This window comes from Triturus cristatus, chromosome 8 (assembly GCF_964204655.1).
Source record: "Triturus cristatus chromosome 8, aTriCri1.1, whole genome shotgun sequence".
NCBI lineage: Eukaryota > Metazoa > Chordata > Amphibia > Caudata > Salamandridae > Triturus > Triturus cristatus.
In genome coordinates this window covers 402,652,735-402,669,414 of record NC_140591.1, presented here as the reverse complement: position 1 = coordinate 402,669,414, position 16,680 = coordinate 402,652,735, and the positions used below count along the sequence as shown (strand labels likewise).

Below are 16,680 nucleotides of genomic sequence, written 5' to 3'. Positions count from 1 at the left end.
ATAAGGATACTGAGTCCAGGATAGGGCCCTTCACCATTCCCAGGAGTGTGAGGATCTCATGCGGAAAAGAATAAACTGTTTAAAAAAAACTAAAAACTAAACAGATGAAAAGCCACATAACCTATCGTGAGGATTCTTGTCCTCTCCAGGTCAACTATCAATCCCTTATTTTCAGGGAACTGGTTCAGAACCCAAAAGTAGTTCATTTCCTTTGCTAGGTACATGCAATATATGGAAAAACTCCCTTTCTTATCAACTCACGAGGTTTTTCAGGCAGTCATATAAAATATAATGCGGTCGTGGGGGGTGCTCGTGCAAGTCATTTTGTTATCAAGTGAAGTGCTCAGAGGTGGTCAGCCTATACGGGGCTTTTCACAGTTCCCTCAGTGCTTCTGTCCCTCCTCCCAACCCCTAACTCCCCTCCCTTCCCTGATTCATGTACCGCAGGGGTCGCAACTCTCCTGAGTTGCGGCGGAATGAGAGCATCCTCCGGGGGCGTCCACCAGTCCTTGCACCAGGTCTCGAGGGTGTCGTCTGCTTCGTCGTTTCGGCATGCTGCGTTCGCTGGATTCCCCTCCACTTCTGCTGATTTGCCTTCCTCACGACTTGCACTTCGGTCCTTATTCTCCTCGACACGGCGTCTTCCTCCCTCGCTTCAGCTGGGCTCCTTCTCTCCTCGTGAATTTCCTACTCTTCCGGATCTGCAAGGTCCTCCTTACGTAGTGGTGGCTCCGCCTCCCTTTGTTCCCATTGGCTTCTATCTTCCAGAAACCAGTCCTCTTTCTGCACATGAGACACGTCAGGGAAGATTAACCGTTGCTCTCCAGGTCGTTTCGGGATGTCAGTCCCAACATTCTGCGGCAAGTGAAGTAAATGGGATATCTAGGGCAGTTCCCCCTCCTCACATGGCCATTGTGTGTATAAATATGCACGCTTGGGAGTGTTTCCATTGCAATGCATGAGATGCAGTGTTTTCTGGAAAAGCACATGCCAAGGAATGATTGGTAAATGCAGGAGAAGAAGGGTTCTCATGCTGAAAGCAGCACATTTAGCAATATAAACAAATGTTTACTTAGAGTGTAATGTAAATGAGTATTTACATGAGATATGTTTGTCAGGTGTCATTTTATCAAGAAAATCCATTTTTGTACACAAGAATGCTGCATCCAAAAAAAATATATAATAAATGACAAAGTTTGCAAAAATAAGATCAGACTATTACTCTGAGTATAGATAGTTGCATACATCCTATTTAAGTAAGTATTTGGTTTTTTGTGTACCTTCTGCTGTCTTTAGTTAGAAAGACACCTTTCCACGGTGGCTGTTTTGCATGGTAATTGATACCGTCTGGCCGCTCATGCTCCTGCTCTGACACCCTGTTGTGTTTTCAGTGTGGTGATCAGGGTGGCGGGACCCCAGGATAGCCGTCCTCAAGTCTCCAGAGATTTTGCGGATTTTTGTTGGCCTCACTAGACTTCTGAAAGGCATGTCTTATTCTGCTATTGGTGCATCGGGAGCTTCGCGACACCTCCCTTACCACTTCCCTTACCACTTTCACTCCCCTGTGGCACCCGGTCTTCCTCTGGTTTATCCAGCATTAGACCTGCTGAGACCACTGCTGTGTATGTGCTGTCCATTCAGTAGGAGAAAATCAGTCTGCCACCTTCTGTCCCTGCTCTGTGAAGCACACAAGAATAAGTACTTGGATTCCACATGGCCCTTCTTTTGTTCTGCACTTTGAGGACTGCCCAGCCCCTCCCTCTCAATGCATGTTGAGAAATGTGTCCCCTGATGCTGATCAGGCCCACAACAGGGTTTGTATGTGGTTACTTGGCAACTTGATGCTTCTTGAGTGAAGTTTTGACAGCAATTTGTTCTCCAAGACTGGATCACAACAACTTGACTCTAATTTGTGGCACAGCAATGAGCTTCAGCCCAGTGATCGGGTTGAAGCATTCTCTATTCTAGTACCAAGTGAACCAGTCAGGTTCATTTATGTTATGCTGTAATATTCTGTTATGTTACTTGCAGGTTGTTTTGTGGTGTGTCCTGCAGTTTACTGTTGTTTTCTGTCCTTGTTTAAAATCTGATGTGCTATTCTAATTTGGGGTATTGGCCTGTACTCTTTGTGCTTGCTCTTCTGATGTGATGTCTTTTGTTATGTGCTGTGTTGTTCTGTGAAGTGTTGTGTCATGTTATGCAATGCGCTGTGCTCAGATTTTCCATGCCTGTGTTGTCACAGTATCTATCTTTGGTCACAGTCCTACTATGAGCAAAACAATCAGTTCTTGAGTGGCTGACGTAGTGGGGCAAGACCATGTGGTGGGAGGACTACAACTGCCATCAGCCTTGATCGCTGCATGCATGCATTATATGTCAATTCTCATGCAGTGTTGGATAAAAGTATAGTTGGTGTAGATGTCAGACGCTCCGCTGTGGTGTGACACCACTGCTCGAAGAACTCCACTTATCAGATTGATTGTTTTCTGAATCTGCACCTACACTGAACTATTGGGACCCAGTATTAACTATATTGCCAATTCATTTTTGTTTACTCTCGCAAAAAGGATCTGTTATTATCTCTACTATTCTGTTCATCTGACTCCTACAGGGAGGAGTCCACCGTTTGTTTTTCTGTTTGTGACTCTTACCAGACTTTCTTACCAGCTATTTGGTATTTTATTTGTGCTTCACTTCTGGGAGACTATGCACTTGTGCTCTAATTCTGGGAGAACTCTTTTTCCTCATGCTTTCCCGGACGTCAAGGACACCATGTGTGACCTCCCATTGCAATGTTTGCCTAGGACCCTTTATTCATCAACACCCGAAGACTAGCTGCACTATCCTTCAGGTGGGTGCCATTTGCTGGAGGTGGGATGACTGAACCACTTGAGAACTGCCTGTGACTGGTTCCACTTTTCATCCTCTTTAGAAACCATCTGATTCTCAGTCATTGGGTCCTGTGAGGGTACACTGACTTGCCCTAAACAATGGTATTTTTAAGGGTCCCATGGTGTGAGGAAGATTCCCTGATGATAATCATTCCATTCAGTGCATGGCGGTCCCTTCTCGACTACTACTCGTCTTCTTGCTCATAACCCAGTGCACCTAGGGGCTGGTTGTACTGTTCTACTTCCGCGATTCCTGCGGGCATTCTGAGCCTCATCCGGCTTGGTAAACTTGAAAGATTGAACAGGCATCTCGCTCTGCTGAACCTCTGGATGCCACCATACAGAAATTAGGGCAAATACTAACTGAGACACAACTTGACCTCTAAGGTAGTCAACATGAAAACTATATACATTTGGACTAGTTGAATAGAACCCAACATCATTTTAACAAAGTCATGTATTGGCAGTACCCATAGCTATGGTTCCCAACTACACCTTTGCTACCCTATGCACCAGTAGGTGCCACAAAACACACTGTGGGGTATGACGGCTCCTTGTCAGTGAGTTTAAGAAATGGCACATTTTCCAATCCCAGTTCCTGTTACGCTACAAAATTGAATCAACTTTATCCCGTGATGATCAATCCAAGGTCTTTATATGAGAGCCATTCCGGGGGTAGGCACATGTGCATGGGCTAACTTGTATTTATTCCAGGATTATCTTGTGGTATGGGGCAAAGATGTATTTCTTCTGGAAGTCCACGTCACGTTAGAATTCATGTATGCCTGAGAATGGAAGCAGATTGAATGACTTCCATATGGTAAGGGAATCATGGCCTAGGGTCATACAGTGCTCAATGTCGACAACTCAATACAAAACTTACATAGTTGGAAAAGACCCAACTTACAGTGTTCTTTATACTTATGCGGGTGAGGCGAAGTACGCAATCGACGTTGCAGCAAAGGTTTGTGCATGTATTGTGGATGGAAAGGCTATTTTGACCATAGAGGGTCATTTTCACCTCCATGAAATGTAGACTCCCTAAATAAAGTAGGGGGACCCCTTTGCTGTACAATACTAGAGAGTGCTTAGAAACAATTAAAGCACTATCGAAAATTATTATTATTATTATTACCTCTTAGCTCTCTGGTTGTGTTTGTGGTCAGTGCATTAACCAGGCATCTGCACCCTTTCTTGGACCAATAAACATATATTCTATATTGTTGAATGCAGAAGCTTCCCATAACATAGAGGAGGATATGACCGCTAAAAGGTACACGTCATGGGATATCAGCATATTTGTTTCAGTTATTTAGCGATCAACCCCAGTATTTGAGATACTCCGCTTAGTTAACAAGGTATCAGCCCTTCCTTTGAGAGATAGGTACAGTGTGGTGGATGATTGTGCTTATTGTGTGACTTCTTGTATCTTGTTATCACCCTCTCTTTGTGAACCTGAGAATTGCATGTGAAATCAGTGCCGGCAATGAGAAACGTTCAGCGCAAGGTGGCGTGTCAGCACCCACAGCATCCTGCAGCACCCCAGTGACCCTCACCCCGTTAGCATCTTCCAACCCCTCCTGCATTTGCCCAACCCCACCTCCTTTTACTGTGCCCTGTGGATATCAAAACTTCACTATAATTAATTTTCTTACTAAAAGGACTATGCTTTGTGTGTAGAGGCAGTGACCTGAGACCAATATGCTGGAACTAGGGGTGCAGGGTTGATGCACCAGCCTCAGGTAACCTTGGAGGGGTTCACTTTGAACATTAACAATACAGGGGTCTTGCATATTTGTCTTTCCAAATGTAATATTTTTCCAAAGATAGCCAAATGTTAGACAGCGTCTTCTGACCAACGGCTGATAATTCTTTTCACACAATAATCACGTTTCTTTTCTCTGAGTGAAGTCTTTTTTGTAACTTGACCCTAGTGAAACTCTTTGTAGGTTACAGGAGAGTGAGAAAGGGGGAGACTAAATCATGTCAATTTTGCAAATGTCCCAAAAAAAAAACTTGGTTCAAAAACTAAATGTTTTGAGTATTATGAAATAATAACAACATGGAAACACAATGGGGCTCTTTACGAGAACCACAATAGATGAAGTGGTAATCCCATATCCAGTCGATATAGCTGCAGTGTGCTATTACCTACCCATTCTGAGTTTTACACCTGGGTAAGAGGAATAACATGTCAGTAACATATTGAAGGAAGTTGGTTCTTTATATAATATATTAAAATGAGATATATCGTGCAAAGAGTCCAGGGTTTCCCTTATGAATGGACAGGGGCCTGCTCTAGAACTTCCAAGGTGCACTTCTAGGAGTTAGTGTGGAGGAGCAGCTTTAGGCTTATCAGAGGGGCGTGTTAGACATGCAAATACCCATAATAGTCAACAAATGATACACACAACTCAATAAGGAGATCCAGGCCAATTTATGAACTAAACATGCATCTTTATATTTATTTAGGCACTAGAACGAACTAGATCATATAAGTAAGTTTTGCAATAGCAATAATTTTGTATTCAAAAAGTCGACTTTTAGAAGCTGCAAGGTTATTATTATTATTATTATTATTTTTATTATTATAACTTGTAATGCGCTACGAATCATCCCCAAAGGGATCTGTCGGCTGCACACTACCGGTAACTTATTACAATATGGCTCGGATCTCATCTGGTAGTCTGTTCCAGTGGAAGGGAGCAAGATGAGAGAAAGCACGCCCACCCATTTTAATTTTACTGATTTTGCAGGGGCAGAGCAATTTCCTATTGCTCGATCTAAGTTGGCGTACACGAACATAGTGAATGAACTCCTTCCTTAGGTATGCCAGGCCCGTCCCTTGCAGTGCTTTAAACACTAAGGTCAGGAGCTTAAATACTGCTCTCTTCCTGATGGGCAGCCCGTGAAATTTTTGCAGAAGAGGTAGTGACAGGATACGAACCGGTTTGTTGAGAGCCAGCCGCGCTGCTGTCTTTTGAACAACTTGCAGCCTAGATGATAGATCCTCCCTCATTCCTACTAGTAGTGCGTTACCGTAATCTAGTCTACTAACTAGCAGTGCCTGTATTAAGGTCTTTCTGGCCTTAAGGGGGATCCACGGAAAGATCTTCCTCAGCATTCGCAGCATTCCAAAGCATGTACCCGAGAGTGTCTTCACGTGATCCTCCAGAGAAAGTTTATTATCAATCATAATTCCCAGGTTCCTTGCCTGCTTTGTTGGACTGGGTCCCTCCCAAAGCTCCACAGGCCACCAGTCCGCTGCCCATAGTTGCTCAGCCTTCCCAAACAAGAGAATCTCTGTTTTATTGGAGTTTAGCTGAAGGAAATTGTTGCTCATCCGTGTGGCTATTTTCAACATACAGAAATTATACTTAGCTCTGGTTGCCACGGGATCCGGCTCGATGGGGATTATCACCTGACTGTCGTCTGCATACGAGATTGTCTCAAAACCGCAAGATCTAATAATGGCAGCCAGAGGAGCCACATAGATGTTAAACAAGGTGGTACTTAAGATGGACCCCTGGGGAACACCCTTGTACAGTGCCGTGGTCTGTGACACAAATGTGTCCAATTGGACACATTGTGTTCTGTTGTTCAAAAAGCTTTGTAGCCAGGCCAAGGCCATACCTCCGACACCAATCTCTCGTAGCCTGTCCAGCAGGATGCTGTGAGAGATGGTGTCGAAGGCCGCCGACAGGTCCAGGAGCACTAACATTGTCGGAATCCCCCTATCTAATGAAATCCTTATAGTATCTGTGTCTTCCGCCAAGGCCGCTTCGGTGCTATGGCCAGCTCGGAAGCCCGATTGGGAGGGGTCCAACAAATTATACTGCTCCAAAAAACCCGTGAGTTGTTGATTAATCAATGTCTCCATGACCTTGGAACAGCATGGATGGAGGGAAATCGGCCTATAGTTTTGCATGTCCTCCGGGTCTGCCAGCGCCTTCTTCAGCAGAGGTTTGATGTACGCCTTCTTCCATTTCCTGGGAAATGTAGTCGTAGCCAAAGAAATGTTGCAAACCTCCGAGAGCGAGGCGGATAAGACCGGCACTAGTTCTGACATGATAAACGGCAAAGCTGGGTCAATCGGCGAGCCAGATTTCGTCGCCGCAAGTACTGACTACACTTGCTCAGTGGTGATAGTTACGAAAGAGTCGAGCCTGGGTAGTGAAGTATCCCTCCCAGAGGAGACTATCCCCTTCGATACCTCTCCAACCCCCAAAGAGCTATACATTTTATCGATCTTCTCCTTGAAGTAGTTGGCTAGATCATCACAAAGCCCTTGGGTAGGGGGAATAGAGGGACTGCTTACTTTCGGGGTTTTTTGCCTCCCATATTCACGTGTCCACATGATCTCTTCTTGCTGTATTACAGCTTTTTATATAGGCTTTATGTGCCAGTTTATAGGCCTGCTTATCCTCCGGCAGCTTAGTTTTCCTCCATTTTCTCTTGCTACCTCTACACAGTGCCTTTTCCTTTTTAAGGCATTCCGAGTACCAGGGGGCTGGAGCCGCCCTCTCCTGAGCACTCACTACTCTGAGAGGGGCGATGCTGTCGAAGGTATTGCTAATGGAGGCCTCCCATCTTTCTAGGGCTTTGTCACTTGCCTCCCCCTTTTCAAATGCGGGGGTTCTAAAAGCCAGACTAAACACTGCAGGAGTGACTTTCCTCCAGGCCCTACGGAGATTATCTCTGCGGTGGAGCTGACTTCCTACCTCTCGCCTTCTAAGAGAAAATTTTACTTAGAACCAACTAGATCATATAAGTAAGTTTTGCAATAAAAAGAATTTTATATTCAAAAAGTCGACTTTTAGAAGCTGCAAGGTTATCCTACGGGAGGAACAACTAGTACAGCATTCAGGTACAGTACAGCAACTTACGGGACCAAACGCCAGGAGTTAAGGTGAGTGGTGGGCAAGGTCCAAGGCAGCACCAGCAGAACACCACTAGCAGCACTAGTGAGACTGGGTGCAGGGGGGCAAACGGCGTTGGGTGCCTAACATTACACAATGGGGATCGGTGTTTGCGTAAAGAGGCTTCAGGCTTTGACTGGGAGGCCAATTGGGCTGAATCAACAGGCGGGGCTCAGGCATCCTGATTTTCAGGGACATTGGGACAATTTTGGTCCTCTTTTCCACAGCCCAGGGGCAATGAGTGCAGAGGTGTCTTTAGGCGTCGGGCTTTTCTTACCGGGACCAATCACAGTAGAGAGGGCTTGCGAGCAGAGGCTGCAGGCAATGTAGAGGAGTCCACGAGAGGCAAATACACAGTGGACGCCGTCTCTGGAGGGCTGGGGGACTACACTGACATGTTGGCCCACTTCAGCTCGGGCTTGGAGCAAATGGTGCAGTGGTGTCCTTAGGCATCGGGTTTTAGCGGTCTTGAAGTCCTCTCAGGATTCTTTGGGTTGCCTGTAGGCTGCAGGGGAGCAGGTCGCTGCTCCACAGTAGTTCTTGGTTCATGGATGAATAACTGGCAGGTCTCCCGGGCTTTGGGGACTCAGCATCTGCATGACAAGTTGGCTTTTGGTGCAATTGTCGAAGTCAGCAGGCAGGCCAGCAGGGTTGGCGCCAAGTCAGTTGCTCGATCTTCTGTTCTTGCTGTTTGTGACTTTTCACGTCCATCTTCTTCTTTCAGGTTGGCAGGATCTGATTTCATGGTGCCAGGGCTCCCCTAAATACTGAATTCAGGGGTGTTAGGAAAGTGTAGGGTAGTAGCCAATAGGCTACTTACCCCTGGGGTCACTACACCCCCTATATGACCACTTCCTGGGGGAAGTGGGCATAATCTTGTCCCAGAGATCCTACATTTTCTATCACCAATATGGTCAATTCTGAAGTCGCATCCACTTCAGGTAGCCCAGTTCAGAGGTAGTGACCGCCTGAGGGTGATCACGCCTGACTTGCCTAGGTAATTTTCCCGCCTGTCCTGGTGCCACGCGGCTCTGGACAAAGAGGGTTGGTTTTCTCTCCTGTGACAGAAGCCTGATTTGTATACCAAAGGCTGTGGGCCTCTTTGAAGCTTCCCAGCCCTGGAATACTAATCCACAGGTCATCCTGTGGGCAGAAATGCAAAGCACCCCCCAATCGAGCCGGCTTGCTTTATGGGCCCCGAAGAGCAAAGGGAGAGACAGCCATTACAATGTGGGCTGAAAAAGCCATTACAACGTGGGCTTAGCCACGCGGGCTGTTTCAGCACAAGCAGAATATCGCTTCCTCAAACCATGCATATGCCTTAACCACGCATACATGTGGTTAAGGCAGTCAACAGTCTAGATGTGCAGAACAGGAAGGATCGGGAGAGGAAGCTCTGGGACTAGTCCTGGTAAGTGGGGCTGGGGCCGGGTTTTGGGGGGGTAGTTTTTAGGGCTGGGGCCAGTTTTAGGGCTCAGAGCGGTGGTAGGTTGGCGTAGTTTTAGGGCTGGGGTCTGGGTTTCAGGGCTCAGGGTGGGGGTTAGGGTTGGGGTAGGTCGAGGTTATTTATAGGTTTGGGGTGGGGTTTTAGGGCTCAGGGCTGGGTTTGGAGGGGTCGTTTTCAGAGATGGGGGTCAGTTTGAGGGCTCAGGGCAGGCGGGCTGGGGTCAGGGTAGTTTTTTTTGCCAGGGGCTGGGTTTTGCGGCTCGGTGGGGAGTCGGGGTAGTTTCAAGGCTGGGCAGGGTGGATTGCAGAGCTGGGGTATCGGGTGTTAGGGTACAGAGCAGGGGGGGCTGGTGTGTACACTTTACCACGCATATCCCTTAAGCAATCATGCCTCTACAACGAAATTCACTGTAAAGACATGCGTGGTAAAGGTATGTGTGGTTAAGACGCGGTCGTGGTTCAGACCGCATTGTTTAGGCATGCGTGGTTGTATCATATAACCGAGCAAAGGCCCTCACCCGGGGGGTCAGCAACACGTCTCTGGTGACAGGCTGGCGAGAACCAGTCAGTCAGCACACCGGTGGCTTGTAGGGTTTCCGGGGGCTCCTCTAAGGTGCCCTCTGGGTGCATGTATTACTAAATCTGGCACTGGCATCATTGTGGGTTTAATAATCTGAGATGTTTGATACCAAACATTTCTATTTTCGGTAAAGCCATCATGTAGCTGGGAAACTCATTTTTACCAATGTTCAGCACATGCTTTTAAAATGGGTTCCCTTATCACTCATACTGGCAGTAATGGAACTGACCATTACGGGGGCATATCCTCTCAGGCAGTTAGGCCCTCATGTGTAGTATAGTGCACCCTGCCTTAGTGCTGTAAGGGCGACTTACCTATACTGCATGCAGTGTCTGCAGGCATGGCGCACAGGCTGGGTGTCAAATTGTGTTTTCACTTTTGTCTGCACTAAGATACGTGACCTGCAGTGGCAGTTTGCATGAGCTTGGTGAGGGGTCCGTTGGGGTGGTATACTTTGTGCTGCTTCCTGTGTGGACCAGGGGTACCATTTGCTAGGGACTTACAGATGGTACTAAAGGTATCGCCAATTGGGGAAAATAATTGCACAGTTTTGGGAAAGAGATCTGGCACCGGGGACCTGGTTAGCAGGAACCCAGTTCACTTCTGGCCAAAATCACATAAAATACCAGACAAAAAGTGTTAGGGGGGGTGCTGATGTCAGAAAGGGCCCTTTTCTACACACAAGTTTTCCCCTGTTCTGAGCTGCGAACTCCAGAATATTGTGCAATTTCCCTATTCAAATTCTGACAAGTTTTACCTGACAGCATTTGTGCTGTGAAAAAGTATGATGTTTTTGTACAAGTTGAAATCCAGAGCAATACTCAAATTTCAGGACAATAACCTACTCTCCACTTTTTAGCCGTGGTAATGTTAGCGTGTGCTCCAAAATGCCCCATAGGACCTCCCCACTTTTCCATCCTGCACTAAATGGAAATCTCTCATTACGTACACTTTATCTTTAAGCAGCATTTGGATATTTCACAACTCTATGTCTTTAGTGAGTTGGTGTCCCTGACCAGCACCCTGTCTCTCAGAATTGTACCGGCACCATTGTCTGAGGCTCCATGTGATGTGGGAGTGGGCCGTACCATCCACCATCTGGCCTATGATGTCATATTATCTGAATAAACTGGTGATGCTGAGATATGAGCTCATGTTAACAGCTTATTCATGGTTCATATGGCCTTAAGCAGACCTTGTTTGAGAGTTAAGTGACCCGTATGCTTCCTTGTGTCAGCAATCACAATAAAGCGAAGGCAAACATGTTGCCAAGATTGAAAACAATAGTTATACCCCTTCAGTAGTTGCTCTCAATTCCCTTGACAAAGTTGATATGCATTTCACATGAGGGAAAAACCAAGGGCAGATTTACAAGTTCTGGCGCATCTCTGCAAATCAGCAGGGATGCGCCAGAAAAGATGCGACACGCATCTATCTCCTTGTGCCACCGGGAATGCGTCGCATTTACAATGCAGCGCACCGTGTCGCAAGGATAGGGCAATGCGTGTCGCATCCTGTGGCGTAAGGGCGACGCAATGCTGGAGTTGTGGCGCAAGCGCGACGCGGCTCCAGCAATGCACCGGGGCCGCCCATACCTAACGTGGTGCGCCACTCCTTATGTCTGCCTCAAGCAGGTGTAAGGATTTATCGCAGCGGCCTCGGGAAAGTGACTCAGTGAAATCTTGTAGATTTCACTGCGTCACTTTTACGAGGCGTTCCTGCAACGGAACACCTACCCTGCGCAGGAACGCTCACATGAAACCTGACGCAGGTTTAATGTGGCGCGGGGGTTTACAACGTGACGCATCTCCCTAGATGCGTCACATTGTAAATTAGGCGCAACGTGGCGCATGGTTTACGCCGCCGCTGCATCACTTCTGTGACGCAACGGCAGCATAAATGTGGCGCATGGGGCTTGTAAATCTGCCCCCAAATATTTTTGAAGAAAAATACTTTAATCAGAAGCTACATATAGTAATTTCATTAACAGAGACACCGTCAATAACCATTTAAGAAAAATATCATGAAACTTTGGAAGTTCGATTTTGAAAGGTTCTTTCAAAATTTATTTCGTGCGGAGCAAAAGAACAGATGCAAATAGAACAATGTATCTCTACATACCCTATCATGGCCATACTTTTACGTGGCATGTGATTTGTGTCACATACTCCAATAAAATGTAACTGCAGGATATACTGGCGCATCTCGCCACCCACGTCTATAAAAACATTGGTAGGCCATTAGATTTGGTGTTGACCTCCAACCTTTTTGCTTTGTTGGTGCTTATTTTGCAGTGATTTTTGAAAAACATTATTGTTGGGAAAGCAGCCTGGTTTTATCAAACTAAAAATAAAGTTGTCTAAAAGCTGAAATATTTTGTTGTCACAGCAGTGCCTGGCAGTTAAGACAAGTACTTTTTATGAGGACTGGCTCCTTGTGGAAGGGAAGAATGCTGCAACTCAGAGTGAGGGGAGTCAATGACTGAAGTGTGCCTTTTCATGAATATGGCCCTAAATATTTTCTGAAATAATGCCTGTGCATGTACAGTAAAATAGTAACAAATGTGCTGTCTAAAACGCAGTATCCAATCAGCATTGGCCGAAGTTCATGCAAATTGATGAAGCATCGGTCAGGGCTGGCTTGAAGCTTGGGCGAGATGGGGCACACCCAGGGCACACTCCTCCAAGGGGACACGAGAGATGCCTGCTTGCATGCCGTGCAGCAGTCTGCCTCCAAGCTGGCTCCAATGGAAAGTTAGGGCACCAATAGGATGGCGACGTGAAGAGGGACCGCCCGCCACAAGGGCAGGGGTCCCGTGGGGGCAATTAGGATGCGCCCGCCACAGTGGCGGGCGCATCCCGCATATTTAACATTGCGGCGGGTGGTGCTGAAAGCACCGCCCGTCGCAATGCTAAAAATGCATGTCGCACATTCCAATGCACAACGTGACAGGCACCACACGGTACCTGCCATGTTGTCTATTGAAATGCAGGGGGTCATGTGCACCCCCCAGAGTCCCTGGGGGCCCGCAACGGGCCCCCGCAAGCTATTCCCGCATGCCTTTCCGTGGCGGCAATGCCACCATGAAAAGGCATGTTTCCGCGCCCATAGTAATATGGCTAGCGGTGTCTCACAGACACCGCCACCACATTAAACTCTTTTCCGCCTGGTCGACTTGTTGACCGGGTGGAAAAGTGGCGGACTGTCTTTCCATCCGCCGCGGTCCCCCCCCATAGTAATATGGCGGTGGGTGGAAATGTGTGGCGGGAGGGGCCGGATCTCGGGCGGAATGCCACCGCCATGCGGGCGGTGGCGATCAGCCCGAGATCCTAATGGGCTTCTTTATGTTTAAACTTTAAACACTGTGGGCCCGATTCACAGAATTAACTTAAGACTAAATCCTAAACTTACTACTTTGTGGTATTCACAGAATGCACTTACTACTTTTGGTATTCACAGACTGCACTTACTACTTTTGGTATTCACAGAATGGATTTACGACTACTAACTTTACGTCCGCACTCGGGCCGGAAATTCCGGCCCGGAGGCGGAGCTTCCGGCCCGGAGGCGGGGCTTCCGGGCCAGAGGCGGGGCTTCCGGGCCGGAGGCGGGGCTTCCAGGCCGGAGGCGGAGCTTCCGGCCCGGAGGTGGAGATTTCGGCCATGGCTAAATCTCCGCCACCGCCCGGAATCCCCACCTGCAGGCCGGAAGCTCCGCGGACGTAAAGTTAGTAGTCGTAAGTCCACGCCTACTTTGCATCTCATTAGCGATGCAAAGTTAGACGTGCTGGAAACGGGCGCTAAGTCAGCAAGACACGCGAAGACGGACGCAAAAGCGGCGATAATTTCATATCGCCGCCTTGTTAATATGCCCCCAGGTTCTTTGTCTTGAACTTTTTTTCCGCACAAAGTTGTAAAGCAAGGAGCATCGAATTAATATGTGAACACAAATACATTTGTATTTGCTACATTGAGAAAGCTGACTGGTGCATCCTACCGTAAGAAGACTGCTGATGTCGCTGACAAGCATGGGCTTGTGTGTGATGGCACTTATGGCAGGCTCGATATGTAACACTGTTTTAAGTCATACAAACACAACTGCTCCTGGGTCGCCATTGGACTCAGTTCAATCCAAGAACAGCTTTGCTTTTCAGGAGTTTTGTTGTTTCCACCAACTTACTGAGGGCGTGAAGTTGGGTACAGAAAATGTGATAGTGTTTTGCATACAAGCAAGCCTTTATGGCCATTCATTCCGGTCACACATACCGTAGTTTGTAATCTGTTAGCAGCCCCAAACAGGTTGGAATGAGAATGAAAACAAGCATTGCCAAAGCCAATTGGTCTGCCTTGCATTTACAATTATAAGCCAGTTATATTGTTTTTGCCAATGCTTGTTGAATTCTGTTACTGAATTTGCTCTTTCCACTTCTGTGAGAAATCAGTTCAATGTACTCAGAAGGCTTTCTAGAATAGGTTACCTCCCCTAGTTTATACATAACTTACAAATATGTATGTACCAGCCTCTTGTCATAAGAACTGGAGGTGGAAAATGAGTGACATCCAGAGGGACAGACGGATACAAAGAGAAATGGAAATACAACCAACTCTTTCAGAACCTTGTTTGCATTCATTGCCTAGCTATTATGTTCATAGACAAGCCATGGTTTTCCATGATTTATTTATGGTCAAGAATGCATGAACCTGGTCTAACCATGTTTTGACCACACATTTGATGGCCTGTGCATTTCAGTACGTAACAATTTTAGTTGTTGCCAAATCACACTCCTTTAATTTCATGCATGAGCTCAGGAACAAAATATATCTGTAGTGTGCAAATGTGTATTTCTTAACTGGCCTCTAAGTTCGCGTAAAAAATGTCTACTGGCAGCTACCAAGACAATTTAGTCCACTGAGCCATCAAACTTTGTTTTTCTATCTGTAAAAAAACATATCTGGCCTTATCGCTGTATTTATGACAGAGTAAAAGTAACAGATGCTGAAATACAAAAAGTTCTGCCTACCTACAGTTCCCAGTATCACCCATCAACATTTATTAGCTTCTCATAGATTTTGCAGGGTATATCATTTTGTTCGTCAAGTGCTTGTTGCTAAACCGCTAATTTGTACTGCTTTTCTTCATTAGCTACAAGAAACCAGATACTGAACGGTATGAAGCCAGAGCACAGGGATGTATGAAACCTCTCACTCCGTCGCAGATCAGCGTCCATATTGGAATGGATGACAGAAGGCGGGACCTCCCCAGAGACGAGGACTGGGATGACATCAGCTTTGTCAGCAAAGCGTCACTTTCCTCCCACACCTCAGACAAACAGGGAAGGCGCAAAAATAACAGGAATGCTCACGACACAATGTCCCTTCTGATCAACGATCCAGACGAGGAGCAGCTCATGTGAAGAGCTGCAGGATGCCTGCACATGCAGGAGGTACTGGGGAAGTGTCAGGCCAGCAACAACAAGGAAGGACTACTGCCAAAGCACCACAGCAGCACGAGCCAAGAAACATTTTACCGACCACCCACCAGCCTTCTAAATAGCTGAGATTTATCTATGAGAAAGCCTTAAGAGTTAAGATATTTTTACATGTTTGATATTAAAGAGTGTTTTATAATACCTACCAATTTATAGGGCTCTCAGGTGATAAACTTTCATTTTAGGTGAGGTCATTTCCAAAATAATCCATAACTTTTGTATTATACGTATCCATGGCCACACAATTGTGCATCCACGTGAGATCCTAAAACTGTGCCTTTCTGTGCACTCAAATTGTGTGGCTGATTCGTTCACTTTAACATATCCGTGTAGGTAATTATCATGCAATCCGTGACACTGAAGTTCTGGTTCATATTTTGTAAAAGACCTCTGGGCTCCACGAAGTATCAGCAGAAAAGGACTTTGAAAAGATCACATGATGTTAAAATGTAGATGCTCTAAAGCCCACAGCTCTTTTGAGGCAGGGGTCATTCTTCACATTGCCTTGGCCCAAGGTCAGCAGATGACCTGTGCTTTAGACAAGCATTAATGGCGGTGCTGCACCTTGAGAATATTAATAATCAGCTGCTAGAATTGGAAGTGCTGCAGTCACACGTTTTATGTGGTCCTTTGCTTGACTCTTGATCGGCAGTGAAGAGGACTTGCTTTAGTACGGATGTATGACGTTACAACGCATACTTTTACAACGCATGCACTTACAACGCAATTTTTACAACGCAACATCCACTACAACGCATTCCATTACATCGCATGACACTACAATGCATTTTAAAAAACTACCTTTACAACGCATTCCATTACATCGCATACTACCTTTACAACGCATACCATTACAACGCATAATGTTACATTGCATTTAAGGTAAGTATTGGATAGTATAGGGGTAAAAATTACTACTCTAACTCCAGGGGGTGCAACAGTAGGGTAAGTGTTGGATAGTATAGGGGTAAAAATTACTATTCTAACTCCAGGGGGTGCAACAGTAGGGTAAGTGTTGGACAGTATAGGGGTAAAAATTACTACTCTAACTCCAGGGGGTGCAACAGTAGGGTAAGTGTTGGATAGTATAGGGGTAAAAATTACTATTCTAACTCCAGGGGGTGCAACAGTAGGGTAAGTGTTGGATAGTATAGGGATACAAATTACTATTCTAACTCCAGGGGGTGCAACAGTAGGGTAAGTGTTGGATAGTATAGGGGTAAAAATTACTATTCTAACTCCAGGGGGTGCAACAGTAGGGTAAGTGTTGGATAGTGTAGGGGTTAAAAATTAATATTCTAACTCCAATGGTATGCATTGTAATGGTATGCGTTGTAATGCCTGCGTTGTAGTGAC

At 46.2% G+C, this 16,680-nt stretch overlaps 1 protein-coding gene across 4 annotated transcripts in view; it reads left to right on the top strand.

Annotated features, from left to right (window-relative positions):
- ATP7B (ATPase copper transporting beta) overlaps positions 1-15,465 on the top strand; it is a 479,681-nt gene extending 464,216 nt beyond the window's left edge. For all 4 annotated transcript variants that reach the window (XM_085621784.1, XM_085621786.1, XM_085621783.1 and 1 more), the window contains one exon: positions 14,979-15,465. In XM_085621784.1, the coding sequence (XP_085477910.1) occupies positions 14,979-15,249 (271 nt within the window). In that variant the 3' untranslated portion in view covers positions 15,250-15,465. The remainder of the gene's footprint in view (positions 1-14,978) is intronic.
- Positions 15,466-16,680: the final 1,215 nt, after the last annotated feature.